At 29.4% G+C, this 25,694-nt stretch overlaps 5 protein-coding genes across 12 annotated transcripts; 1 reads left to right on the top strand and 4 right to left on the bottom strand.

The window, feature by feature from the left end:
* Window positions 1-476: 476 nt before the first annotated feature.
* On the bottom strand, window positions 477-6,362 carry LOC122534776 (cold shock domain-containing protein E1). Its single transcript, XM_043665740.1, has 11 exons — window positions 6,216-6,362; window positions 3,863-5,148; window positions 3,597-3,776; window positions 3,316-3,506; window positions 2,976-3,186; window positions 2,674-2,903; window positions 2,201-2,462; window positions 1,885-2,121; window positions 1,611-1,816; window positions 955-1,539; window positions 477-853 (listed from the first exon to the last, which is right to left on the bottom strand). The coding sequence occupies exons 2-11, from the start codon at window positions 4,256-4,258 to the stop codon at window positions 685-687; spliced, it is 2,667 nt and encodes an 888-aa protein (XP_043521675.1). The 5' UTR covers window positions 4,259-5,148; window positions 6,216-6,362; the 3' UTR covers window positions 477-684.
* Window positions 6,363-6,652: 290 nt separating this feature from the next.
* On the bottom strand, window positions 6,653-8,862 carry LOC122534780 (ataxin-3-like). Of its 3 annotated transcripts, none has more exons than XM_043665746.1 (6): window positions 8,429-8,862; window positions 8,191-8,365; window positions 7,870-8,006; window positions 7,523-7,677; window positions 7,331-7,450; window positions 6,653-7,227 (listed from the first exon to the last, which is right to left on the bottom strand). In XM_043665746.1, the coding sequence occupies exons 2-6, from the start codon at window positions 8,260-8,262 to the stop codon at window positions 6,806-6,808; spliced, it is 906 nt and encodes a 301-aa protein (XP_043521681.1). In that variant the 5' UTR covers window positions 8,263-8,365; window positions 8,429-8,862; the 3' UTR covers window positions 6,653-6,805. The 3 variants fall into 3 exon arrangements, with proteins under 3 accessions (XP_043521681.1, XP_043521680.1, XP_043521683.1); XM_043665745.1 differs by having other exon boundaries at window positions 8,191-8,355; window positions 8,429-8,860; XM_043665748.1 differs by lacking the exon at window positions 8,429-8,862 and having other exon boundaries at window positions 7,870-8,027; window positions 8,191-8,331.
* A 106-nt stretch (window positions 8,863-8,968) lies between these two features.
* LOC122534779 (SRSF protein kinase 3) lies at window positions 8,969-15,450 on the top strand. 2 transcript variants are annotated; one of them, XM_043665743.1, is made up of 7 exons: window positions 8,969-9,708; window positions 10,083-10,296; window positions 10,394-10,709; window positions 10,867-11,445; window positions 11,514-11,808; window positions 11,891-12,178; window positions 12,458-15,450. In XM_043665743.1, exons 1-7 carry the CDS (start codon window positions 9,488-9,490, stop codon window positions 12,462-12,464), a joined length of 1,920 nt encoding a protein of 639 aa, XP_043521678.1. In that variant the 5' UTR covers window positions 8,969-9,487; the 3' UTR covers window positions 12,465-15,450. The 2 variants fall into 2 exon arrangements, with proteins under 2 accessions (XP_043521678.1, XP_043521679.1); XM_043665744.1 differs by having other exon boundaries at window positions 8,971-9,708; window positions 10,101-10,296.
* Window positions 15,451-17,796: 2,346 nt separating this feature from the next.
* Window positions 17,797-20,968, bottom strand: LOC122534777 (sodium/hydrogen exchanger 8). Of its 3 annotated transcripts, XR_006307990.1 has the most exons (6): window positions 19,592-20,968; window positions 19,331-19,500; window positions 18,851-19,222; window positions 18,457-18,785; window positions 18,052-18,191; window positions 17,797-17,985 (listed from the first exon to the last, which is right to left on the bottom strand). XR_006307990.1 is itself a non-coding variant. In XM_043665741.1 (5 exons), exons 1-5 carry the CDS (start codon window positions 20,859-20,861, stop codon window positions 18,155-18,157), a joined length of 2,178 nt encoding a protein of 725 aa, XP_043521676.1. In that variant the 5' UTR covers window positions 20,862-20,968; the 3' UTR covers window positions 17,797-18,154. The 3 variants fall into 3 exon arrangements, 2 of the variants coding, with proteins under 2 accessions (XP_043521676.1, XP_043521677.1); XM_043665741.1 differs by having other exon boundaries at window positions 17,797-18,191; XM_043665742.1 differs by lacking the exon at window positions 18,052-18,191.
* A 399-nt stretch (window positions 20,969-21,367) lies between these two features.
* Window positions 21,368-23,472, bottom strand: LOC122534766 (2-(3-amino-3-carboxypropyl)histidine synthase subunit 2). Of its 3 annotated transcripts, none has more exons than XM_043665717.1 (6): window positions 23,371-23,472; window positions 23,186-23,288; window positions 22,605-22,938; window positions 22,040-22,521; window positions 21,660-21,954; window positions 21,368-21,586 (listed from the first exon to the last, which is right to left on the bottom strand). In XM_043665717.1, exons 1-6 carry the CDS (start codon window positions 23,448-23,450, stop codon window positions 21,417-21,419), a joined length of 1,464 nt encoding a protein of 487 aa, XP_043521652.1. In that variant the 5' UTR covers window positions 23,451-23,472; the 3' UTR covers window positions 21,368-21,416. The 3 variants fall into 3 exon arrangements, with proteins under 3 accessions (XP_043521652.1, XP_043521651.1, XP_043521653.1); XM_043665716.1 differs by having other exon boundaries at window positions 23,365-23,468; XM_043665718.1 differs by having other exon boundaries at window positions 23,359-23,419.
* Between the last annotated feature and the right edge of the window lie 2,222 nt (window positions 23,473-25,694).

The raw sequence follows: 25,694 nt of genomic DNA, 5'->3' as shown, positions 1-25,694 counted from the left end.
TTTTTTTTTGATTATATGGCCAATTAATATTTTATCATATATGCTGTATTGCATATGACTTCGTTTTCGACTATTATACAATATTTTAATTGATCGCAATATATATTACGGGTAAAACAAATATTCTAAAGAAAATAATATAAATAAAGATTTTATCAACATGTACGTATATTTTTATAAAGATAGACGGGACATTATTTTTGAACATTACAAACAGGCAGGTTGTCAAACAGTTCAATGTTAAATTATTTTCCAATCTATAACTATATTGATAATAAACTGAATGGAGGAAATATTTTAAAAATTTTTATTGAAAAGAAAATTAAAAGTTTCAATAATATCTTGTAACTATTGTTCATAATTATAAAAGTCTATTATATTCTTAAAAAAAAAATTTAGTAAATTGTTTAAAGTAATTGAAATAGTTCGGACAAACTGCCTTCCTGATTATTTTCATAGTTTATAAGATGATAAAATGACTCGTTGTTTTTTTATTTTATATTCTTTTCTCAACAAGATCATGATCCAATCGATTATTATCAATGTTATTATTGTTGTCACATTAGTCTCAATTTGGCAAATGTTTACGATGCTTATAATAATAATAATCTCGGTACCGAAGTGTATGGACTAAAAACAATGTAGATTACAATTTGGATAAGCAATAATCTTTTCAATACGACATTACTCTTGGATGGCACCAGGGATATGCTGGGATCTTTCCTGACTAAATCCACGTGTGCCGTCTGGCCCTCTTGGCTGTCTAACTATTGTTAATTTAGGACCTGTGTCTTCCAAAGATGTAGTACGTAATCTACTGATCAGACGTTCCGGTCGTTGTTGAACTGCATCACTGCATAGTAAAGAAAATAAAATAATTTATCAATTAATCAAGACATTAATTGTAAAAAAAGAAAAAAATACTTAAATACGATAACAATGTAAAAAATTTACCTTAATCGTGTTACATTGCATGCAGATGATTTACCAGTACGCTGATTTGTAATCAAAACGAATTCAACCTGATCTCCCGGTTGAAGTATTGCATGATCTCGAACTTCACTCATGTGGAAAAATAACTTCTTACCCTCGTCAACTTCATAAGTAAGAAAACCGAAAGGGCCTTTCACTGCATCGACTGTTGCTCTTCTCTTTTTCCTAACTGCTACGATATTACAAGCGTGACCTGTCGAATCTACTTGTAATTGTACAGGATCACCAGCTTGTAACAACTCGCGTTTGTTGACAAGTCCCATAATTCTGAATTCATATTCCGGAGTATCTTCATCCTCGTTAGTAGCATTTATCTTTATTAAACCAGCATACTCTGCCTGGTCAGGATTTGCACTTCGTAAAGGTCTAATAACCGTTCCATCAAGTACTTCGCTAACTGGTGTTGGCCTAGGAATGCTTCCACGAGGTACCAATTTAACATAATCCGCGGCTACGCAACCACCATTACCTCTACCATTTCCAGAACTGATCGTACATTCAATGTCAGCTCCTACCTCCAAAGCATTAACATCCCCTTCAAAATTACTGGAAAAATATATAAATATTTTCGTAAAAAGGAAGCAAATAATACTTTCAAACATATTTTAATTGTGTACCTGAAGTGAAAAAATATTTCTTTATCATGATTTACAGTCTCAATAAAACCAAATCCGTCTTTAAGTGCAGCAATGAAACCTTGGCAAACTTGACCATTCAATTTTTTGTTGCCATTTTGAGTTTTTTCACCAGAAGAATTCACTAGAGATATGTCAACTGCAACAAGTTCCTTATTTCGTTTTACTTGACAGATACTAAATTGAACCTGAAACACTAATACTTTAAAAAAATGTATCAATAAAATCATAATATTACATATTCATATTAACATACCTTGTCGCCAAGTCTTGGGATATTTTTAGGATCGCAATCTTTACTAAAGAAAATAACGCTCTTTTGTTGATATTCTTTTGTATATCCAATAAGACCAGGCACAACGCCATTTATACCCTGAATTATAGTACCCAATAAATCTTTTTCTATAATTGTTTCAAATTGGACTGTACCGGCTGGTAAATGCTTCAACCTAATTGCACTTTGTCGATTATTTGAAAATGAAGAGGAAGGATCCTAATATAAAAAAAAATAATAAATTATAAAATATATTTAAGAAACTAAAACAATTTAAAATTATACAAGTCATTCTCACTTGAATTACTGTGAATTCGACTTCATCTCCTACGCTAATTTCTCTATCAACATCCAAAACTTCATTAAAATGAAAAAAAAGCCGTGGGTCGCGATCTACGCAACGAATAAAACCAAATCCATCTTTGAGTGCAGCTATAATGCCTTGTTCTCGTCTTTCACCGGATACAGTAAAAGATTCAGGTAACAATAAAATTTCAGTAGCTCTTTTGAGTTGATCTCTAGTATCTGTAGCAATACGAAATTGGACCCAGTCCCCATGTCTAAAAAATGAAGTTATAATTACTTTAAGAAAAAATGAAAAATAAAAGTATTCTTTACTTCAAAACTTCGTTTATATGAACTTATCGGGAGATAATTTGTATAATCAAAGTTCGTATAATAAGAGTTCAGATTAGTATATCCAATCAGCAAGAATTCATTTAATTGGATACTGACTGAAAGTTGGTTCAAATAAATGAAATTCTATTATACCTGAGAGTAAAATCTCCTTTTTGATCCTTATCACCAAAAGGAATCTCAACTTCAGAATGATCTGTATCTCTATATCGAATTCTTCCAGGCAAAGGATCATTTTGATGGCGCGCTGCAGTGCCTCTTTCCAGAGGTTTCAATACTTGTCCCTTTACTATTTCATTGCTAACTTCTTCAAAAACTATTGAACCAGGTGGTAGCTTCGTAATATTACAAGCTACTTCTTTTCCCTTGAAATATTAACAATGATTAAACCGGTGAAACGATAATTATTTACATAAAATTTTAAAAACAATGTATACATTTCGTGTTTGTATTATAAACTCAACGTCATCTCCTAGTCTAAGTTCTTCTTTCATAGACTTAGCTTCGCTAAAGTGAAAGAAAATTTCTTTAACTACGTCAGCACGTTCAATAAAGCCGAAATTTTCTTTCATCGAGCATACAACTCCACGATAACGGACTGGATGTGCTGGATTTTCCAGCCTTATGTGACATGCACCTAAATTTCCGCTGTAATTAACAGTAATGAATTAATTCTGTATTTTGTCACAATTACGTAATTAATGAAATGATGATAAAACGTATTATTAATGAAATGATGATAAAATCATAAAATTTTAGAACAAATAAATTATTTACCGTTGATTAGTAGCAATTTGAAATGACACTCTATCACCAGCACGCAAAACAACATTTCCTTCAACATCATCTTTTGTATATGGCAGAAAAAAACATTCTCCACGATTTTCGTAACTGATACGTCCTTGTGTGTCACCACTTGTATGCAGTTCTGTTGTTACATTTCCAATAACTCTTTCTTCATTTAGCACCTATATACATTTTTATATTTCACTATTCTTTGTACAGTTAGATTTAATATTTTACATCATTTTCATACAGTATATTAACAATATACTAACCACTTCTGGAGCAATCTTACTAACAGTACTAGCAATAGGTTTGCCTGTCCTTCGATCATATGTCATTTCAAATTCAACCGGATCTCCAATTTTTAAGTGTTCTATATTACCACTAAATTGGCTAAAATGAAAGAACAACCTTGCTTGTCTTTCACAGCACTGTATAAATCCATATGAATGCTAGAAGAAAATGATAATATTGCAGTTATATGGCGAAACAAATACTAATATAAATCTAATATAAAAGTGAATATTAAAAATCTTACTAATAATTTCTCAATTATTCCAGTTTCTCGAGTTCCTTGATTTTCAGATTGATCTTGATAAGTGGAGTTATTTGTTGTTGGTTCTTCTGTATAACCAGTACTTCCTTCCATTCCTGTAAATGTTCCAAAAGGAAATCTGGTAACTTCATTACGTGACATTTTAGTGTTGGGATAGCCAGTATATTGTATAGAATTTTTTCCATTTCCAGGAGGTGAATCCATCATATAATGATCACCACTATAATTGGTACCATTTCTGTAGATATTAGTTGTTGCTTGATGTGATCCTGTTATAACTTTGGGACTTGGTATAGTCATAGACTTGTAATCAAGTATTGCAGGGTCAGAGTTCATGATTGGCGGCTGGAACGTTTTCCACTGAGGATTGTTGGACATTGTCTCGAATTTGCAGAATTTTAAATGTAATCTTTACGTATAAGTTTTCCTCTTTCTTGAAACAATTACTTAATTTCTTTTATGTTCACTTCTGTTTCACCACAATATATATTTATATATATATACTTATATTTAGAAATTTTTAGTCTTTTCAATTATTTAAGTGTTAACATAGATATCACAGAACGGTTCTTGGTACCTTATATCTTCATTCACTATTATAATGTTACAAGAACTTAATACAGAGGAAGAGAGGCTCTTTAAAATGCTGCAGAAATGCAGGCTCCTTTGTGTGACCAAGAAGTGGAAGGAAGGGTTTGAAAGTATTTTGACGTTTGTCATAAATTATTTATAAGAGAGTACCCAGGCAACTCTGCGCAAAATTGGCACTCTTTAAATACAAATACGTGTTTTATTAATCAAGAGCAGCACAATCTCAGCCGCAATCACAATCACGGTCACTTTATAGCTCACCTAACTCTTTCTCGCAAAGCTTGTGTACACAATATACAAATGAACAATATAGTTAATGTCGTTTTACGAATTAATACAAGTACAAAATTCTTAGCACGTCATAGACCATTGATACTTTCCACATATGTATGCACGTGTTATAACAACTGTTTGATATTTACTCAATTTAGTATACACTAGAACAACTGTGTTCCTTTTAAACAACAGTCATCCTTTATAAAAGGAGTAAATCAAAAAACATAGGAGATTTAAAAGATAAATGTTGACTTGAAAATCCTCAGATGTCTTCAATGCGTGCTGAGTGTGATTGTGTTGTTCCAATATTTCTATGTTAGCGTTTCTTTCTTCAGCATTTAATTATGGAATTTACAGTGAGCCTTGGTTTCAAAAATGTCCTAAACTAACAATTACACAAGCTGAAATAAAAAAAAACATTTATTTAATTGCAAAACATGATTAATGTAGATTTAGAAAAATAATAATACATTATTACATTGATTATGAGCTTTATGAAAGTAATGATAAGCAAATATCTTTTCCCTAAATTGAAAAATGTCTGATGATCTATATATTAAATTACATGATCTAAATATCTAAATAAAGTATTATTATATTCATAGTCATAAATTATTTTGTAAGCATATTAGAATGAAAAAAATTATTTACTTCTTATTATGATTTGAATCTTTATAAATTTTCATGATTAATATAATTTTATTATTACCTATCAGTACGGATCCCAACTAAATTTAAACAAACTTTTAGCAGAGATAAAACGACCAATATCTCATCTGTGCATATAGGTTATTATATATTTTTGCTCTCATATCGCAGTAATATTCAAGTATATATAGCACCGTAGAATATATTTATTGTGTTCTATTTGTGGTTACATACAAGACAAACAAGATATTCACAATAATTGACTGGCAATTTGACATTGACTTCTCATGCTCCAACCAATCCTTTCTTTCCAATGCTTTGCATTTATTTCTCAAAATTTTATTCATATCCAAGTCCCATTCATCAATATCATGCGGTCGAAATTTCATTGCCGTAAGTTTATTATTCAAATTATAATTCTCGAACTTTGGTTGAAATGGGATTGTAATACTTGGACACCCACATGAAAATGTTTGAAATATATGTAATATTACAAGCATTACAAGTTTCTCTAAATGTAAATAAATAGATATATCATTCAACGGATTTTATTGTAACGTAATACCGAATTTAAAATAATCGTAACACTTAAAGGACGCGTCCAAACAAATATTTGAAATATTGTGCATGCTCGCCAGTTACGAGATTCTAATTTTTTATGAGGTCACTCGTTTCTTTCGATATCGTAGAGATTTACCAAGGTCCCATACGTTTATAAAATATGAGTAAAACTGTCAGGGAGCAAGTAATTCTGCTAATTGGGAATATTTCATTGCAAAGCTCGTAATCAAATAGGTTTAAAAAGATTTATAAAACTCACCACGACACAGCACAGCACTGACGACATGCCGCCATGTTGAATGTCAACATTCAGTATTCACATACAAAACAGGAGCAATTACAGAGTGACCACAATTAAAAATTTCGGTTCATAGCCGTCTGGTAATATTGCTACAAAAGCAACTATCCGCTTGTCCTACTAGCCGTGGAAAACCATAAATCTATATTTAAAAACTAATAAATTTAATAAAGAATAAATAATTGGTTGACACACATGAAATGAAAGTGTGTTCTCAACATAACGTTTTTGAGTTATGTCCAGCGAACATTTAAACCAATGATATTAAAGCGCGTTCGAAAAACTTCAATAATTTGTTCCGAAGTTATCGGAGAAACAAGTATTTCGTGCGGTGAAAATTGCTCGCCTTTCAATGACAAAATTTCAACATTGATAAAATAAACTGATAATACAGCCAGTTAAAACTCACAACATGTATATATACAGATCTTTTATTCATATATTTATTTTTGAAATACTTATCCATACTACACAAAGTAACTAGTTATTTATAATTTACAAATAAAATTTATTTTAATATAATAATATTAAAAATATTCTTGCACATATTATTAAATATTAAGTTTTTGTGAAGTTTCTCCGTTTGATGTCCTGGAATATGTACCAAAGTGATTTAATTGATGCCAGTGTAAGTCTTCAGATTCTGGTGTTGAAGGAGCTGTTGCACACTCTAAGCTTAATTGGAGAGCCCTTCTTAAATCATCATCCTCATCTGTATCGTCAGTCCCGGATGTTTTCTTATTGTAATCGTGAAAATCCAAGCTTAATTTAAGATACTTATCTACATCATTCCTTTTATTTTCTTCGAAACTTAATTGAAGTGCTCTTTGCAATTCTGCATTTTCATCATCATCTTCATCACTTTTCTCAACCTTTATAGGAATTATTTTCTCTTGCAGTTTGTTTGTCGGTAGCTTTTCTTTACTCGATAAAGTTCTAGTAAATGTATTTGGTATTACATTGTTACTTACACCTGTTAAAATAAAAAACAGTGAATATATCATCTACTGTAAACTAATACAACTTTTTCTAGAATGAGAGGTCTTTAGAAATTCACATTTTTCCTAGATAATAACCTTTTGGTTTAGTCCTTAATGATGTTTGCTCTTTTGTTATAGGTTCTATTGGATTTTTCATAAGAATATCATCTGCAGTACATTGTGGAAGTGCACCAATAACAATAAAAATAGAATAACCTAGGAACATACATAATTACCTACGAAGATAAAAAATATTTGTGATTTATAATATTTTATTAAGATGTTTACCTTCTTGTAACAACTGGGCTAAATACATTGAAAGATAAGTATCTGATATAAGCTCTGGCCCACTTAGTACTGAATTTAAGTTAAACCATTGTTTTCCAATTTTCCTTATGGTGAACCAATGACCTTTGTAGTTACAAATATATGCCTTCATCTGTCTAAAAATGATACGCATCACTTTTGAAATTACGTATGTAACAAAGTGTAAATTTTTGTATATGATAATTCATGCATAAAATACATAATGTATATACTTTTTTTTTGTTCATGGTAGTACAAAATAATTACACTTCGTAAATATCTTTAAACTATTTTGAATGAAATAAATCAGAAACAATTAAATAACATACAAAGGATCATTCTGTGCCATTATAGCTGCAGATTCCGTACTATTATATGGGATTAACTCTAATCCCCACACTTTTAACGCACTACTGATTACTTGCACTGAGAAGTATCCACTGTCGTCCATGTTTCCTGATGGTTGCTAAGCAAAATAATTAATGCCCTTTACCACATATAACATTATTAGTATATATTAATATTTCAAGTTAGAAATAAGTTGATAAATACAATAAAATACTTGAAAAATATTATAACTTATTATATTGTGCGATATATTGCAATAAAATATAGCTACAACATAAAATAATTACAATACACAGATTCACCTCTAAGAAAAGTTTATATTCTTCACTGTCAACACCAGATTCTGCCATTCTTATCCTCTCTTCCTCATCCATTTGGTGACCTAAACTAGCAAGATCTACAGCATTGTAATAAGGTCCTTGTAAAAGTGCGTTTAAGCAATGTTGTGCACATAGAAATCCTTCCTGCTGTAATAAACTTTCCCGTTAAAACAATTTACATTAGAAATACCACTAGGTACTTACATATATTATTATTTACCTTCTCGTGAAATATGGTATCCATTTTATCAACACTTCAACGCAGTACGTGAGGCATATAAATATTAAATATCAACCAAATCATACGTTGAAAAATCTAAAAGGATTCTTTGATCAAACGTCACCCACAAAAATATTTTTTGGTTATAATCAGAAATATATCATATGCAGTTGGTGGTACTTTTAGACATTATGATTCACGTATATAGTATTGCCATCTTGTAACAGATTCTATAGTTGTCATATGATTATAACTAAATGTTTCTCATTCAAAATTTATTATTCACGCGTACTATTAATAACATATCTAGTTTCTTTTACATAGAAACTGAACTATATCATATAAAAATGATTTTTATGTGAAATCTCATTCCGAATACAGCGAAGAAACTTGGAAATACTCGGCAAGACTATTAATGAATTTTAAACGAAATACAGACAATCAATTTAGATGTATTGCGTGTAACGCGCCTCCAATGATTTATTTCAACATATGTAAATTTCATCTTAATACGTTATATAATGATATTAGTTGACGCTGAACATCATTTTCTGATTGGTTGCGATGCAACTGGTACATTATTCATCAGGACGTGTTTCAAGTTTCGCCGAGGGAAACCTTAAGCTAAGTACAGAGTGTTCTATGAATCTCATCAAAGGACAGAAACTTCAGGAGGAGCAGGGGCATCGGGGACTATAAAATAATTATTTAAAGGCTCTAGGCCGAATTAGAAGCACCAACTGCTACCGAGGCATAGAAAAGTGTACGAACTATTGAATACCAAGTACATTAACGAAAGCAGAGCTGGGAGAGATCGTGAGTGGGCGGGGGCGGCCATACTCAAACAACCGCCGAGCGAAGTGCGCGGTACAGCGCAGAAATGAGACGATAATAAATCGCATTGTACCGTTCATAAACCCGGGTCGACGGTAACGGGTGTAAGTGCCTCCGTTGGAACATAGAGGGAAAGAATTACGAACAGAGAACGAAGACGGAAAGAGTGAGAAGTGTAAAGAAAGAGACAAAAGCGGCCCGACGAGCCGAGGCGCAGAGAACGGTATGAGTGCAAAGACAGACGTGAACAGGCGAGTCCTAGCAATTCAGGCGAAAAAAAAAAGGCACAAGCCAAGTAAGCGAAAAGGAAAGGGAAATGCACAGGATGAATCAGAAACGTCGGGAGCCCAATGCTCAAAAGCATCGGCCACTCAGCAAGGCCAGGGATCGGGTTTCTATCAGGATGCTTCCTCACAGAGACCATATTCCAGTGACAATGGAAACAGGTATCTGTGTTTCCTTAACATGTCAATTGATTCTACTATGTTAATGTTCTTTTTGCTGTCGTTTCGTAATTACTGGAGTAAATTTCCTCTGATACGATAGGATATTTCTATCGAGACTTTTTGTCGAAGTCTTTTTTTTTTCTTTTTTCACGTTGTAACATCGATCAGTTTTATCACTGAATGTCTCAATGAAAAGTGATAGACGTTCGAACAAATGTAATTTGTTGCGTTACGTTACGTTTCATCGTTGGATAATCTAACTTGAAGATTATTTCCTGTCTGTACCTATCCTCGTGAAAATATTCGAGAACGAGTAGCCTTTTATTTTTTAATTCGTGTTTGCTCCCTACCTTTTTCTTGGCTGAAACTTACAGATTGGAACCATGTCATAGCTCAAGTAACGAAACAATGGAAGATGGTGATGAACTCTACACTAGTGAGGATGAAGAACAAGAGGACAGTAGCGATTATTGTAAAGGAGGGTATCATCCTGTTAAGATAGGAGATTTATTCTTAAATCGTTATCATGTAACACGTAAACTTGGCTGGGGTCACTTCTCTACAGTCTGGCTCTGTTGGGACTTACAGGTATGTGTCTGATTCTTAGGTAAAAGGGCATCCTTTTTCCTTTTTTTTTTTTGTTCGATAAATTCATAAGTGGAATGTTTTAAAATGTGTTCTTCAGGATAAGCGATTTGTGGCACTTAAAGTGGTCAAATCTGCATCTCATTTTACTGAAACTGCATTGGATGAAATTAAATTATTAAAAGATGTGCGTGATACAGATCCCAGTGATCCTAAACGCAATAAAACCGTCCAGTTACTCAATGACTTCAAGATCAGTGGCATTAATGGTTTGCATGTTTGCATGGTATTTGAAGTGCTTGGGCATAATCTTCTTAAACTGATTATCAAATCCAACTATAGAGGAATTCCAAGAAACAATGTTAAACGTATCATCAGACAAGTTCTTGAAGGTCTTGATTATCTACATAATAAATGTAAGATGTTTTAAATGGAAAATGTGTTTGATATTTAATATCATTGTATCAGATAATGTTAATTTGTATCAATAGATTATTAATCTAACATAATATATATTTGAAATGTTTAATATTGTTTTCACTGAAATTAGCATAAAATATTTTTGTTTTCTAGGTAAAATTATTCATACAGACATTAAACCTGAAAATGTTCTTGTTTGTGTTGATGAAGCTTATATTAGAAAATTGGCTTGTGAAGCTACAGAACTACATTCACTTGGAATGAAGTTGCCAGTGTCTTTAATTTCAACTGCACCAAAGGAATTCCAAGAACCTACTCCTAATTCTAAAATGTCAAAAAATAAAAAGAAAAAGCTTAAGAAGAAAGCGAAGCGTCAGAATGAATTATTGAAGAAACAAATGGAACAAATAGAAGAACTTGAAGAGCAGGACAAACTTGCAAATAGCACAAGAGCAAATGGAGAATTAGAAACAAATAGTCCAGATCAAGACGTAAATACGGAAAGTATAGAAGATAATACTGAAAGCAAAGATTCACCTGATATTTCAGAACCATCTGCACCTTCATTGCACATAAATGGTGTAGATAGTTTAACAGCCGAAGAAAAAGTAGAAAATCAATTACCTCAACAATCTGAAAAGATGGAAAATGCAAATTCATGTGATGTAGAAAAGAATTGCGGTGAAGGAGTACATTTACCTGATCATGAGGATACTGACGAATGTAGTGAAGGTAATATTTACAGAAACTATGTTATGTAGCTATAAATAATTAAAATAACTATTTATTATTTTCCACAGGTCGTAATTTACATCCACCTGAAAGTAAACAATTGAAAAGAGCATCTGTAGCTCCTTTAGATCCTGCCCTAGTAGAATGTGATGTTGAAGTGAAAATAGCAGACCTTGGTAATGCATGTTGGGTCCATAAAAAATTTACAGATGATATTCAAACTCGTCAATATAGATCATTAGAAGTATTATTAGGATCTGGATATGATACATCTGCAGATATATGGTCCACTGCCTGTATGGCATTTGAATTAGCAACTGGTGACTATCTCTTTGAACCACATAGTGGCAATTATTATTGCAGGTAAAGTATTACTTTTTTAAAATAATTAATTAGAAATAATTGTTAATATCGTTATAGAAGATATTTTGCTTGTTTGTTACAGAGATGAAGATCATTTAGCACACATTATTGAATTGCTTGGAGAAATACCAAGACACATTGCTCTTTCTGGCAAAAACTCAAAAATGTACTTCAATAAGAAAGGTGAACTAAAACGGATTACTGGATTAAAACCTTGGGGACTGTACGAGGTGCTTACGGAGAAATACGATTGGTCACCAAGAGAAGCGCGCGAGTTTGAAGAGTTCCTAACTCCGATGCTCGAGTTTGATCCGAGTATGCGAGCTACAGCAGCAGAGTGCCTGAAGCATCCATGGCTGAAAATCAAAAAGTGATCATTTTTTTTATCGTTTTATCTTTAAATTCTTCAACTCTACACTTTTACCATCCTGATGTAATTAGACATAAGTCGGGAGTGTGACAAGAGGCAATGACTGACGATAGTCAGGTTCTTTCGCATTATATATATAATTTTATTTTTGTGTGAGGAGTATATTGTCACTGAAAACGCACAGTATAGAGTTATTTAATATTTAATATTATAAAATGCAAAATCATTAAAAATGTGTTTTAGACATTATAATTTAGAAATGATTTTTACCTTTTTTAGCTGTTGATAATTTTATGATTATCATTTACGTCCACGTGATTATGACTAATTTCATACAGCAAAAGGAGATATTTAATATTGGAACAATTGGAAAAGAAAGAACTTGCTACATTCCACCAAATAATTGCTGCAGTTGGGTATGCTTCTAATTGTAACACTCTCGACGATGGCTGCCTACTTGTGTATTTATAAATTTGTTAAATCATGTTTTTCATTTAGTATAATGCTATCTTAAATTAAAATTTCGTAGTACTTTATTATTTTACACGGTCGTCGTTATATTATCCTTTACACTACTTATCACTTAATTTATGAAATATCCCAAGAGTCATGGGACCCACTCATAATGTACTTTAGGAAAGGGCAGGCCCATTGTTATATCTCATAATGAATATTGAAATTTCCATTAAAATACTTCTTTTACATTAAATTTATTATCCAAAATTTACTGATAGCAGGTTTTTTCTCTGTGATCTCTCCTTGTGCTTAATTAGTGTGTGTTCAAGAAAATATAATAATCATTATTATTATTGTCTTGATACTGATTGAAGAAATACTCATACATACATACGCCGGAACGTGTGTTTAAGGAACTGAATCTTTGTACAAATTCGATAAATGCGGAAATACATATATTGTTAGTATAATTAAGAGTTGGTCGCCAGATTCTTGGTAAAACAATTGATTCGGAATAAGACAGTGCATATTTTATTCAGTTACAATAAATAAACCAGAAGAAAGGATTCGAACTTGTAGTAATATACAATAAGATTATGATAATTATAAAGTTTAACTATCGAATGAATAATAAACTTATGATTATCAAGAAACGAATTTGTAATGGAATTATTACAGACGCATATACACTGTCGGATTTCGAACAACCACCAAGGCATTCAATATTTGTGGTATATACTTTCGTTCACTTTAATTTATTACATATTTCTTTATACTGCTGAAAAGCATACATCATATACATTATATATATTGTACAATTACGAGAAAGGGAAACTAGTTTCTACATCATGACTGAAATTTCGGTAAACGTAAAATAATCATGGTGAAGGAAATACAATGTTAAGTTCTGCGCGACCTTCTTTACTTCGAGCTATTGACTGATTATTAAGCTCCCTGCCGATAAATTGTCTTCTATTTTATAACGAAGATAGCGAAACAGTACGATTACTGAACATTCAACATCACAAATGTATTTGTATCGTTGAATTCTGTTTATGCTTCCAAACGAATGTTCTGTTTCGCTGTGTCTGCCAACTTAAAGTCGTTTCATGTCGAAAAAAAATGAATAATTAAAGAGCATTTCGAATGAAATTGGTGGAGATGCATATGAAAAGAACATTTATTATTAACTAAGTTTCATTAGATGAGAATATATTTATTCCGGGTAAAAGAGGAAAATAGTTACTTAAAGTAGGATATTTAAATTTAATTACGTTTATTTTCATTAAGTGTTTGTAAATCGATGAATCTTGAGGAAGAGATTACTCTTTTAATCCACAATTCACTTTTAACATTTAATATTCGTACTTTTAGAAATGATAGAAAAGGTATGGAATTATTGATCTTGATTTTTACGATGTTTGAGAGAAATGTATAATTAAGATCATAAGATTTGTTTAATTTTATTTTATTTTATGGATATCCTTAACGAAAATGCCTCTTCTACCTGTATTGTAATCGATGAAATTCAAGCTTTTCATTTACATTGTCGTACTTGCTTAACTATCCCTGTGTAACCATGTGATCCCACCGTAATTATGAATTTGGAACTGATGGCAATCGTGTTGAATTTGTACAGTACGCAACCGAAGTTATTGTAGTTATATACACCGATATTATTTTATAAAACGCGGCCAGTGAAATCCGGAAAGAATGCAGTAAATAACAAGAACACGAGGAATTAACAATGGAAGAATGTTTTTTCCAAAATACATCTTGAATTTTTGCATGGCCGTCCTTATAGTTGATGACTGGTGACCGATCATCGTGTGTTTGTATGTTGTTAATGATAATTCCCGTTTTGATGAAGAACAATGTATAATACGATGTATATTACTAAACGAAGGACATCTTCAAGAACGAATCATAACTTGCTATTATACAACAATCATGTTGTACGATAAACGAATGATCGGATTTTTTTTTCTAATAACGGTTCAACGGATTTCAAGGACATGCGATTTCACCGCGTAGCCGCACATTACGATTATACATACCGAAATATACATATAAATATATATAGAGATATACATAGAATAAATTGAATGACAATTCACGTAGGTATGATTCGTTGCTTGGCGCTAGGGTAGTTAGGATGAAATTAACAAACATTAACAGTAAAAAATGTGTATAGCTTGATGTACGAGAGTCCTCCCGTTTTCCTCTAAGGTTTGAACAAGTAATGTATTCGTACATATATTAAAACTTGAAAGCCCGTTGCGCATCGTCTTTTTCCTCAATGATAGAAAAACCACTTCTACGAGTGCAGAACAAGAAAGATAAATGGAGAGTTAGGCAGAGCCAAAGAGGCTTGTTTATACAGGGACCCAATTTGAAACTTTTACAGATTTATGTTCCAGTCGGTAGATTTAATTATGCGCCGTCTAGAGAGATATGACTGAATGATTAAAATTTGTGCGCATTAATTTTACACAAAGTGAACAAACCTCGATATATAAGAAATCTAATTTTGTTCTTAAAATTCGTCTGAACTGGGTCTTCAAGAATCCTCACCGTCATACGTATTTCTTTCAATCTACTGTCGTTGAAATATGATCTTTCAGTCGCAAAGATAGAAAAAAAAAAAAGCAAATGAAACGTAAGAACTACTAACGCACCGAAGAGGACCGAACAATATCAGTACCAAGGAAACGCATGTAAATGGAAAACACGTTTTGTAATAACATTAAAAAAAACGTGAATCGACGGATAGAAATGTCGATCAGGAATGAAAATCTAATATTTGACGGAATAAGAAGAAAAAAAAATGAACTTTCAAATGAACACCAAGTTATATTATGTAAATTGTGGCGTGTATAACACGTATCTATGAGATATTGTAAATATTGAAATGTAATTGGGGATTTTACACATTTTTAGACCGAAGTGTCTGCATTATAAAAAAAAAAACTGCGATAAGTTTAGAAAAGTGTTTGAGATACTCCAATGGATTATGCACGCTGTATAACGACCATTTAGTCAGATTATAATCGCTTGGAACATTTTCTGTAATAAATGGATACAATCGGGTATGATATTGTTTTACGAATTGATATATAGTCATACTGATCGTAGCGTTGTAGGATTATTTAACTTTGCATGCTTAGTCAACTGCTCGATGTTGTACATACACACATGTACTGTACTGAGCATTAAATAAGGATAAAATTATTGATAAAAATGCATATAGACGCTCATGGTATATGAAGATCCTTTTTAGAACTTTATTGGGTGATAATCCAATGCGTGAATAATATTTGAACAGAGAGAATATGTATAATTAAACTGACTGGAGCATTAATAAAAAGGGAGGCAAGTGTGTTTCTGCCATGCTTTTAGACAATACTCCATTAATAAAAAGGGATAATAATGTTTATCCTTGTATTAACGTTGGCTGAATAGAATTTAAATTGCCCTAATATCAAATAAATATATACGTATAAAAGAGTAATTAAAATAAAATAAAAACGAAAAGTGTGCCCTTTGTAAAGAGAAATAATGCAAGTTTTACTCATCTTATAACAATTTCGATCGTGCTAAAAATATCTTACATTAAATTTAAATTTCATGCAACGTTCATCGCGGTATTTCCTATACTCGGCGTGTTTTTGCACTAATAACGAAGAATAACGTATCATAAAATCAAAACTACTTTTTTCTATACCTATACGTTTACATTCATACCGTTATATCTCCGTGATCGAAAGGAAATACCGTAAAAGATCAATTATAAGAAACGTATTGGAATATTGCAGGAAAACGATTTTAAAAACAAATATGCCTCGTGCTCCAGTCAATCGATGTATGACCAGATGAGGCATAAAAAGCGTAGACATAATAAAGTAGAGATAATGAGTCGAACAAATAAACGGATTTGATGTTTAGACGCTGCCTCCCATTATGTGCCCTGCCGCAAAAAAATAAGATAACAGACCCATGTACCCACCCTTCCGAGATCAGTATATGATATTAAAAATAAATTCACATTAAAATAAAAGTAATTGTATTTTTTTTCTTTTATCTCCATAGCCTTAAAAATTAATAAAAGAATCTTTTTTCAGAATTAATGCTTTATTGTACAAATTATATAATTCGTGTTACCTATTTTTATATTACGAATATTTTTGCACGTTAAATAAAATTTTAATCGTGAAAATTTTAAATTACAATTGAAAATATTTTTCCCTAAATTGGAAAGATACAGTTGTCTTATAGCTATATCATAGCAATTCAATAAATAAAATATTATAATTAAAAAATAAGATGTATATCCATGTATCGTAGTTAATATTTGGTATGATATAAAAGAAATATAAAAATAAAATACTTTCTTGTACATTTTTACAGTGTGCGCAAAATTTAATTTCTCTTTCTTTTTTAAATAAGAAGTACAAGTAATTTAAAACTTATCTCGAAAAGAGTTTATATTTTTAATTAATGTTATAATAAGGATATATTCAGATAAAAGTATATCTTTTATATCATACAAATTAAAATATAATACTTTAAATATATATATTGTATGTACAAAATGTAATTATTTTATACACTACTTTATTAACATAATAGGGTATTTATAAATAGTGTGATCAATAACAAACGACCTTGTGTAAATTTAGAATTATACGTTATTTTAAACATTAATCACTACCGATTTTAGTTGCTGAAAAAAAGGTATACAAATGCCCTATTGTATTGTATTGTAATATATCTTCATATATGATATACATAGATAAAAATATATCATTTTGTAAAATTCATAAAGTTATTTAAAAAAAATTTAAATCATCAAACTTATTTTCACATTAAATAATTTTTATGTCTTAGAATAATCTATATTTTTAAGAAATTAAACTTATACTCTTTAATAAGTTCTTTTAGTGCCATATGAATTTATAGAAATACTTATTGCACGCGGTATGCGATGTATACAATATTTTTGTGCAGCGATTTAAATATTTTTCAAAATATCACATTCTTTTCATTGCATTATACTATTTAATCATCATTAATTAAATTAACATAAATTAAATAATATTATTCTTCTTATCCATTACCTATAATATTAAACAGCAATTTAAAAAGTTATAACATCTTAAAAATGATCAACTGTATCATCTTTAATATAAGAATTTGTCATTTGTATACTTGTCCAATATTAATTTCTATAATATAAATTTGCAATACTTTCTGGTGCAATAATATTGACTGATGAGACACTCATAAATTTATCTATAATTTACTTGAAACTAAATTTATTTGACCATTAATCAGACCAATCCTCGTCCTCTCTGTAAATTAATTGTAAATTTGTTAATTTTTCGAAATCTTGATGCATATAAAATATAACCCCTCACCAACAATAAGCTTTGACAGCAAAACAAATGTTTAGATGCCATATGATCTTCATCACCATTCATTTTTTGTATCTATACAACAACCATAAGCTACTCGCTGAAGCTAACAGATAAGAGTTTTTTTAATAATATATTTTTTTCTGAAACAATATATTATTGTTATATTACATATTATTTGATTGTAATAGAAATAAAAAAAAAGTTTATAATTTTGAATTTTAAAATACATACTGAAAACATTATGGAGGAAAAAATTAAAACTATACTCAAAATCACAGAAAATTTTTTGTCAAATTATAATAGACGTCATTATTAATAATTCTTCATATACATTTACAATATAAGCAGAGAAATGACAGCACATTTAGCACATCACACAAAATAAATTAAATACTTAATATAGACCCGTGACTTGGACGTCTTTTGCTTTGTTTTCCATGTATCTGACTCTGATTTTCCACGGATAAATTAATATTTAGTTGTGCTGTTGATGCAGTTACTTCATCATCTGATTCCATTGGACTAATTCGAATGGCTTGATACCATTGATTTGTTAAATCTGTCATTTGAGATTTACAATCTTTTAATTCTTGTTGTGTAAACCTCCTTGTAAAAAAAGGAATAAAGAATTTAAGATCCCATCTTGCAAAACCACGAATACGAGACTGAAGAAAAGATACTTCAATCTCTTCTTCTGTAAGTTCTGATAAATGTTCAGAATCTATTGTTTGTCCCTAAAATAAAAATATATATATAAAATATAAATATCTTTTTTATATTTAATATCTCTCTAACATACCCATTCTCTAGTTTTACTTAGTGACACTTCTTTATCTTTCCTTTTCCTTCTACTATTATTCTTTTGTTTCTTTTCTGCTCTTAAAAATTTCAGTAATGGCATAGTAGAACCACCAAATATTAGTGTTGTAAACAGTACAATAATTAATGTAGTGGTTATAATTACATGTCGTGTTTCATCGCTAAAATCCAAATGTAATGATAAAGCATAAGAAATAGCACCACGTAAACCACTAAACCACATTATGAACATCATTTTCCTAGTAATCTGATGTTCTCGAAAACGATTTACAAGAAAAGCTAAAGGAAAAATATTTGCAGCTCTACCAATCAAACATAGAATTATAGACCATATAATCAGTGCTGGTTCAACCTAGAATTGATAATCAGTATTAATATATAGTCAGTATAAATATTGATAATATATCAGTATAAATATATTATAAAAATTAAATATATATCTTATATCATATTACTTTACCCTATGTCTGAAACTAAATAAAGCTAATCCTAGATATGCAAATACACAAGTTTCAGCAATAAATGCTAAAGTTCTCATAGTTTGTTGCATTGTAATTTGAGTAACAGTTGATAAATTGAAATGTGTATAATGTGACATTACAATTCCATTAAATAAAATTGCCATAATACCTGAAATAATTTAATATATTTGAGTATTATTTATTTCACTATACTAAAAATATTAAATTTTAAATTAAAAAATTTGAATTTATGTACATACCAGATAGTTGTATGCCTTCTGCCAAAACATAAGGTGCATAAGTAAATACCAACATAAGTCCAAATTCAAGAGAAGGATTTTTTCTAAGATCCACATGTTTAAGTAATAATGCACTTATGAGAGCAAAAACAACTCCAATGCCAGCAGAGGCAAAAAACATAAGACAAAATCTATTTAAACCAAGTATAATGGCCTCACTGGTAGTTGTTGCATTATTAGATTCCAGTACAGATGTAGTTAATACAATTGAAATGGCATCATTTAATATAGATTCACCAAAAACTAACATGTTTAATACTGGATCAACTTCTAAGGCATGAAATATAGCTACAGTAGCAACAGGATCAACTGCTGATATCAATGATCCAAATGCAAAACTTTCAACAAAACTAAGTTTGTATGCTACCTGCGCTAATCCCAACAAATAAATTCCAGCTCCAATAACAAATGCAGATATTGCTGTTCCAAATATAGCAAACACTAAAATACTACCAATATTCTGAAAGAAATTTCCTTTGTGCAAATTATATCCTGATTCAAATATAATAGGTGGGAGGAGTACAAGAAAAAATGCAGTTGGAGAAAATGCTTCTTCTTTTCTCCAATTCGCAATATTTTGATTTGACATAAGATTTATAATCATACCAATAGCTCCTCCCAAGAAAACAATTACTACTGACTCTGGTAGATATTGAAAATTTGTTTGTAGCATAAGATGTATAAGTAAAATGCCTAAAGCTAAAACGCAAAGGACGAAAAATATGGACATAGAACTGTTATGTTCTTCTTCTGCGGATCCCTTATCTGGTAATACCGGTTCTGCTGGTACAACTGTTGTTGTACTTGTATTTGTTGTGTTGCTAATGTCTGGACTTTGTGAAGAAATTGTGAAATCTGACATGTTGTTTCCAGTTTTATCGTTAACAGTGCTTGTAGATACTGTGTTAATCTTCTCTGTTGTTTGATTATCACGATCTGGTCGAATTGAAGTTGTAGATACATTTTGAGATGTATTTATTATACTTGCAGCTGTAGTATTCAATTTTAAATTATTGTTGTCAGAGTTTTCGAATGTATGTAATTCTATTGATACATTAGTATTTAAGTTCGTTGGCGTGGAATCTCTTGATACATTATTTTTACCATTTAATGTGAGGTTAGAAACTTCTTGCGCATTTGACACAATAGTCCACACATCAAAACCGAAAATTATAATATAAATTACAAAACTTTTAGGTAAAAGTTTATTACTGATTGAATAAAACCTCATTTTAAAAATATTTTCGGTGCTTAAATGTACACTTCTCTATTTACGTTTAACATTGCGACGACAGCTGATTCAGATTACATATTTCAATATCTCGTGATGAACTACGTCATACACAGAACACGTGTTTCAATAGAAAAATTAATATTGAAAATATATACTAATAGAAAATGTTTCATACAAATTATAAATTATTTTACAATGTTGTTTCCCATAAATTAATAAAAAATGTAATAAAATGTAAAGAAGATAAATAAAATCTTATAAAATTAAAATATACAATAAAATATGAAGATTGAAAAATTGCAATCCTTTCAAAACTAAAACTAATGTTTTTTTGTCTATCATGAAGTCTTCTTTTATTAACTGTTAATATTTCTGTAAAAAAGAAATAAATTAAAATCAGTATCAGTTTAATTAATTTATAATAGAAAAAGTACAATTATTACATCTTACAAATAACATTTGTAAAAATTAAAGAAATTAAATGAGTTTGAGAAAGCTTTTTCTTAAGAAAAACACAATGATACAATATAGAAATTATTGTATTTATTATGTTTATTCGTTATTTTTTTTCATAAAAATTGATTCATTTTCATAACAACTTGGTAATCCACAGCGACCAATTTCTGCTGAATGTATTGCATCTTCGCCTAATCTTTGTTCAACTCCTTTCCATGACCTATTGTGTAAAAATTCTGCTCCTGCTTTTCCAATTGCAACAATGCCTAAATCATTTAAAATAAATATATCAATAAAATATATTTTATTTTTTGATATTTTTTAGAATTATGTAAATACCTGATGAATTATTAATTACTAAAGCATTCATTTTATCTGCACATGGAATACTTTCATCACAGTTTCTAAGTTCACCAGTAATTAAAGAAACATCTAAATCTGTTGATGTCTTAAAATCAACATAATTCATTCCTCCAGGAAGGATTTGTCTAAAATCGATACAATAGTGTGTATAACACTCTCTTAAACTATTAAATGCCAATTCTACTTCATAAGGCATTAGTAGTGGTTTTAGAAATTCTCTAGAATCAAATATTTCATTTTCAGGACATGTTATTACAACAAAGGCATCAATCTGGAAAAATAGTTTATTATTAAAATTATTAACAATATCAAAAAGGTATCAAATATTTTAAATAATGTCATTCAGTATATTTTACCTCAAGAAAATTAGCAAGTTTTGCTGGATTTATTTTGCCAACACTTAGAATATAAGATTTTTTCTTTTTTGCTTTTAAAATATTCTTAAGCATTGTTATTATTGTAAGATAATCTTTAATGCCTAGAGTAGCTATGACTATACCAACAACTTTAGCATCTTTTAATTTCTCAACTAGAAATCTTCTTCTTTTCAACCATGGTGTATTGAATATTTCATATTCGACAACATTATTATTTTCGAAATAATACCATTTTTTTGCAGGAATTGTCATTGCTAATGTAGTAAATGTCTTTCCATCGTTTCCTAAGAAAAATGCTACATAATCTTCTATTTTATATTTTTTATCTAATTTAAAACATCTGCCTAAGATTGTTGTAAATGAATCATCTATGACATCTGTAAATTCTACATTAGAAGTACAATTTAATGAAGTGAAGATTAAATTGTTATAAACAGAGCTTAATATTTTATATATATTTTCTGAAATGGAAATACATTTGTAAGAACATTTGAGTATATTTAAATGTATTAAATTAACTATTCTTTACATTTAAAAGACTTACCAATTTTATGTGCATAAGTAATATCATAAAAAAATAAAATTCTTTCAGATTGATCCGCAAAATACAATTTAAATTTATCAATAACTTCTGTTATATCAATTTCTTGTTTGGGTAATACATGAAATACAGGTATGCGAGAAGTGGGATTTAAACAAGCATGACCAAAATGTATTATACTATCTGCATTAATATGCTGAGCAGCTACTTCATCAACGCAACAACTACCATATGAGGTGTCTCCCAAAATATATACTTTCTTATTAATACGATTCTCCAAACGTAATGCAATTTCTACTGAATCTGGTAAAAGGTTATCAGGAAATTGTAGGCAAACCTAAAAATATATAACAAGTATCAGATTAATATTTCTACTATAAATTTATAGTTGTGAATTTTATTACTTTTAAATATAAATCTATTAATGAAATATTAAAGTATATGTCAAAATAATGACAGATACAGCTAACCTCAAAATTGTATTCTTTAACCTATCGGAGATATACATATTGAATCTCTTGTTAAAATTTAATCATACACTGTTAATTAATAACACAACTATCACGTAAATAAAATACTCAGACCTTATTTAAATTACGTTCATCAATCCATTTACCACATTTTTCTATCGCGTAAAAATCATCTCTGCTAATATCGTTCATTTTGTCCATATCTTTTTCGTTATTTCTGCAATCACATTATTTTATATGCCAACACACTGAATTATATATAATAAAAATTATTTACAAACAAATACATTTACATATACCGTAAATTCCTCAATGTGTTATGTAAACATGCAATTACATTTGCATTAGTACTGGAGTCACGTATATTATCACGCGACATACATATATCGTTGAAAAATCTATGTAAACTATATTCGCCTATATATACTGCTTACTTAGAGTGTGATAATAAAAATAATTATAAATTTGAAATTCTTTATAATTTTCATTTATGTTAAATTTCTTAATTTCTATTTATTAAAAACATACATTTTTGATATTTCATTTTAATATTAATTTTACAATATGCATTTTTAATTTAACTTACCTTTCAAGTATTGATTATTACTCATAATATCATTCAAGTTCATATTGCATTAAGTTTTATAATTAAATTTCATATTTCCATATATATAATTAATGTTAATTAATGTCATTTCTATTAACTGAACAATTTGATATGATTACATATTTTGAAATATCTATTATAATGTCAAAATAATTTTTATAACACCTACAAGTTGAAAATTGAAGTCAATGTGTTAATAACTAAAAAGATCCAAGTGTGCATTATAATTTAATTTGAATTTTATAATCTTTGGTATGTAGGCACACACAAAAAACATGCAATTTAATATAAATTAAATATCACATAAAGCATATTTATAAGCATCTGTTAAAAAATGCTTTAATTGTACTAATATTAAAAAATAGAATAATCTAAGAAAATTATATAATTTAAAGAAATAATTAGACTAATAATATTTGATTATATTACATATATGCACAACTATATCAGAAATACAATAAACAATTGTACAAAACATTTAACAACATTATGTGCCTCTATTAAAATACTATATATACCTGACAGCATAATGAAGTTGACTGAACATTATCTTATAAGGCACCTAAACTTGCGGTTAAAATTGGAACATCAGTATTTCCGCAATATTAGGAGAGGAATTATTCAGAACAAGATATTCATGATATTTAAACTGATATAATTAATAATGCTAATTGCATTTTATCGCATTAACCACTTGACTTCACTCTCATTAGGCATCTCACATTATGTAGAATTATAAATATTAGAAATCAAATTTTCTGCTGTAAAACTGAAACTTTAATTATAGACAAGGATAAAAATATTTTCGTACACGTATTCGTGAAATATCGGCAATTTATTAGGATCAAAAGAACTTTAGCATATCCAAATTTTAAAATCTTTGAAGAATTCATTAAGTCACGATTGCCGTAGAGAGTGTAATTGAATATTATGTACAAATGATTATTTCTTATTGTAATACATTACATAGTTTTGCTTGATTCTCTGTATATATGTCAGTCTTGGATTGCTTTTGCCAAAAACATTTCATTGTCTCTGTGTATAGAGAGCTATCATGAATTTTTGTGGGAAAAGGATGTAAAAATACAATCATGTAACTAAATTTTTATTGCAAAAGCACTGCTGGTGATGATCAGTTATTTTTTTAATGTACAATGTTCAGAAAATGATTAAATCAGATCATAATCTTGTATGTATAATACATACTGATTAAGAAATCTGCATTATTTAATATGTTAGCATTGATTGAATAAAAATTACAAGTCAGGTGTACATATAAGATATATTAGTTGTCAACTATGTTAAAAATAAAAAGGCACATATAGAAAGATTTGCTTTCTAAATCTTATTCACCGGTAGTCTATTATTTATTTAAAATGTCACCAACATGTAATTACCCTTTTTCCACACATATGCTCTCTACACATATACTCATTTTCTCAGATCTATTGTGATTTCATGTGATGACAAAAAATTTGTAAAATACTATATCTACTTAAAAAATGTCTGTCAGTTTGATTTTGCATTGTAACATTTAAGACTGCATATATATTAAATAAATTCAAATTATTATAGAAGTTTTTATGTTCCCTTTTCACCTTATATATCATTTGCCTTTTGTTTTCATTGTCTTCCATTTCAGTCTCTTAAACCAATACTTTCTCTTTATACCATACATTCCTCATCAACTCAGATGATTGTATCTTTGACAATAGTAATTGTAATAATAATTGTAATAATAATATAATGATAATAATAATATTAATAATAATAATGATAGTAATGATAATGATAATAATATTAATGATAATTATAATGATAATAATAATCATAATAATAATACAATAATAATTCTGAGAATAAATCTCAATAACAATAATACAAATAATAGCAATACTAATATAATAATAATAATAATAATAATAATAATAATAATAATAATAATAATAATAATAATAATAATAATACATGTTAAAAATGTATATACAATTCACCGACCCAATTTTAAGTATCTGT

Source organism: Frieseomelitta varia, unplaced genomic scaffold (genome assembly GCF_011392965.1).
Source record: "Frieseomelitta varia isolate USP_RPSP 00005682 unplaced genomic scaffold, Fvar_1.2 scaffold_638, whole genome shotgun sequence".
Lineage (NCBI taxonomy): Eukaryota > Metazoa > Arthropoda > Insecta > Hymenoptera > Apidae > Frieseomelitta > Frieseomelitta varia.
Note: the sequence above shows the minus strand (reverse complement) of the source record. Positions and strands in the feature narration are given on the sequence as shown.

Excerpts from the sequence above, each read along its gene's own strand:
- LOC122534766 (XM_043665716.1), bottom strand. The coding sequence starts at position 23,450 with ATGTCGCGTGATAATATACGTGACTCCAGTACTAATGCAAATGTAATT. Across the intron at positions 22,939-23,185 it reads ATGAACGTAATTTAAATAAG|GTTTGCCTACAATTTCCTGA; the intron begins GTCTGAGTATTT and ends ATATATTTTTAG. Across the intron at positions 21,955-22,039 it reads AACTTGCTAATTTTCTTGAG|ATTGATGCCTTTGTTGTAAT; the intron begins GTAAAATATACT and ends CTATTTTTCCAG.
- LOC122534776 (XM_043665740.1), bottom strand. The coding sequence starts at position 4,258 with ATGTCCAACAATCCTCAGTGGAAAACGTTCCAGCCGCCAATCATGAAC. Across the intron at positions 3,507-3,596 it reads GTAAGATTGCTCCAGAAGTG|GTGCTAAATGAAGAAAGAGT; the intron begins GTTAGTATATTG and ends AAATGTATATAG. Across the intron at positions 2,904-2,975 it reads TTATAATACAAACACGAAAT|GGAAAAGAAGTAGCTTGTAA; the intron begins GTATACATTGTT and ends TAATATTTCAAG.
- LOC122534780 (XM_043665745.1), bottom strand. The coding sequence starts at position 8,452 with ATGGATACCATATTTCACGAGAAG. Across the intron at positions 8,356-8,428 it reads ATACCATATTTCACGAGAAG|CAGGAAGGATTTCTATGTGC; the intron begins GTAAATAATAAT and ends AGTTTATTACAG. Across the intron at positions 7,678-7,869 it reads ATGGCACAGAATGATCCTTT|ACAGATGAAGGCATATATTT; the intron begins GTATGTTATTTA and ends TATCATTTTTAG.
- LOC122534779 (XM_043665743.1), top strand. The coding sequence starts at position 9,488 with ATGAGTGCAAAGACAGACGTGAACAGGCGAGTCCTAGCAATTCAGGCG. Across the intron at positions 11,446-11,513 it reads TACTGACGAATGTAGTGAAG|GTCGTAATTTACATCCACCT; the intron begins GTAATATTTACA and ends TATTTTCCACAG. Across the intron at positions 11,809-11,890 it reads AGTGGCAATTATTATTGCAG|AGATGAAGATCATTTAGCAC; the intron begins GTAAAGTATTAC and ends TGTTTGTTACAG.
- LOC122534777 (XM_043665741.1), bottom strand. The coding sequence starts at position 20,861 with ATGAGGTTTTATTCAATCAGTAATAAACTTTTACCTAAAAGTTTTGTA. Across the intron at positions 19,223-19,330 it reads TATTTAGTTTCAGACATAGG|GTTGAACCAGCACTGATTAT; the intron begins GTAAAGTAATAT and ends TATCAATTCTAG. Across the intron at positions 18,786-18,850 it reads TAAGTAAAACTAGAGAATGG|GGACAAACAATAGATTCTGA; the intron begins GTATGTTAGAGA and ends TTTTTATTTTAG.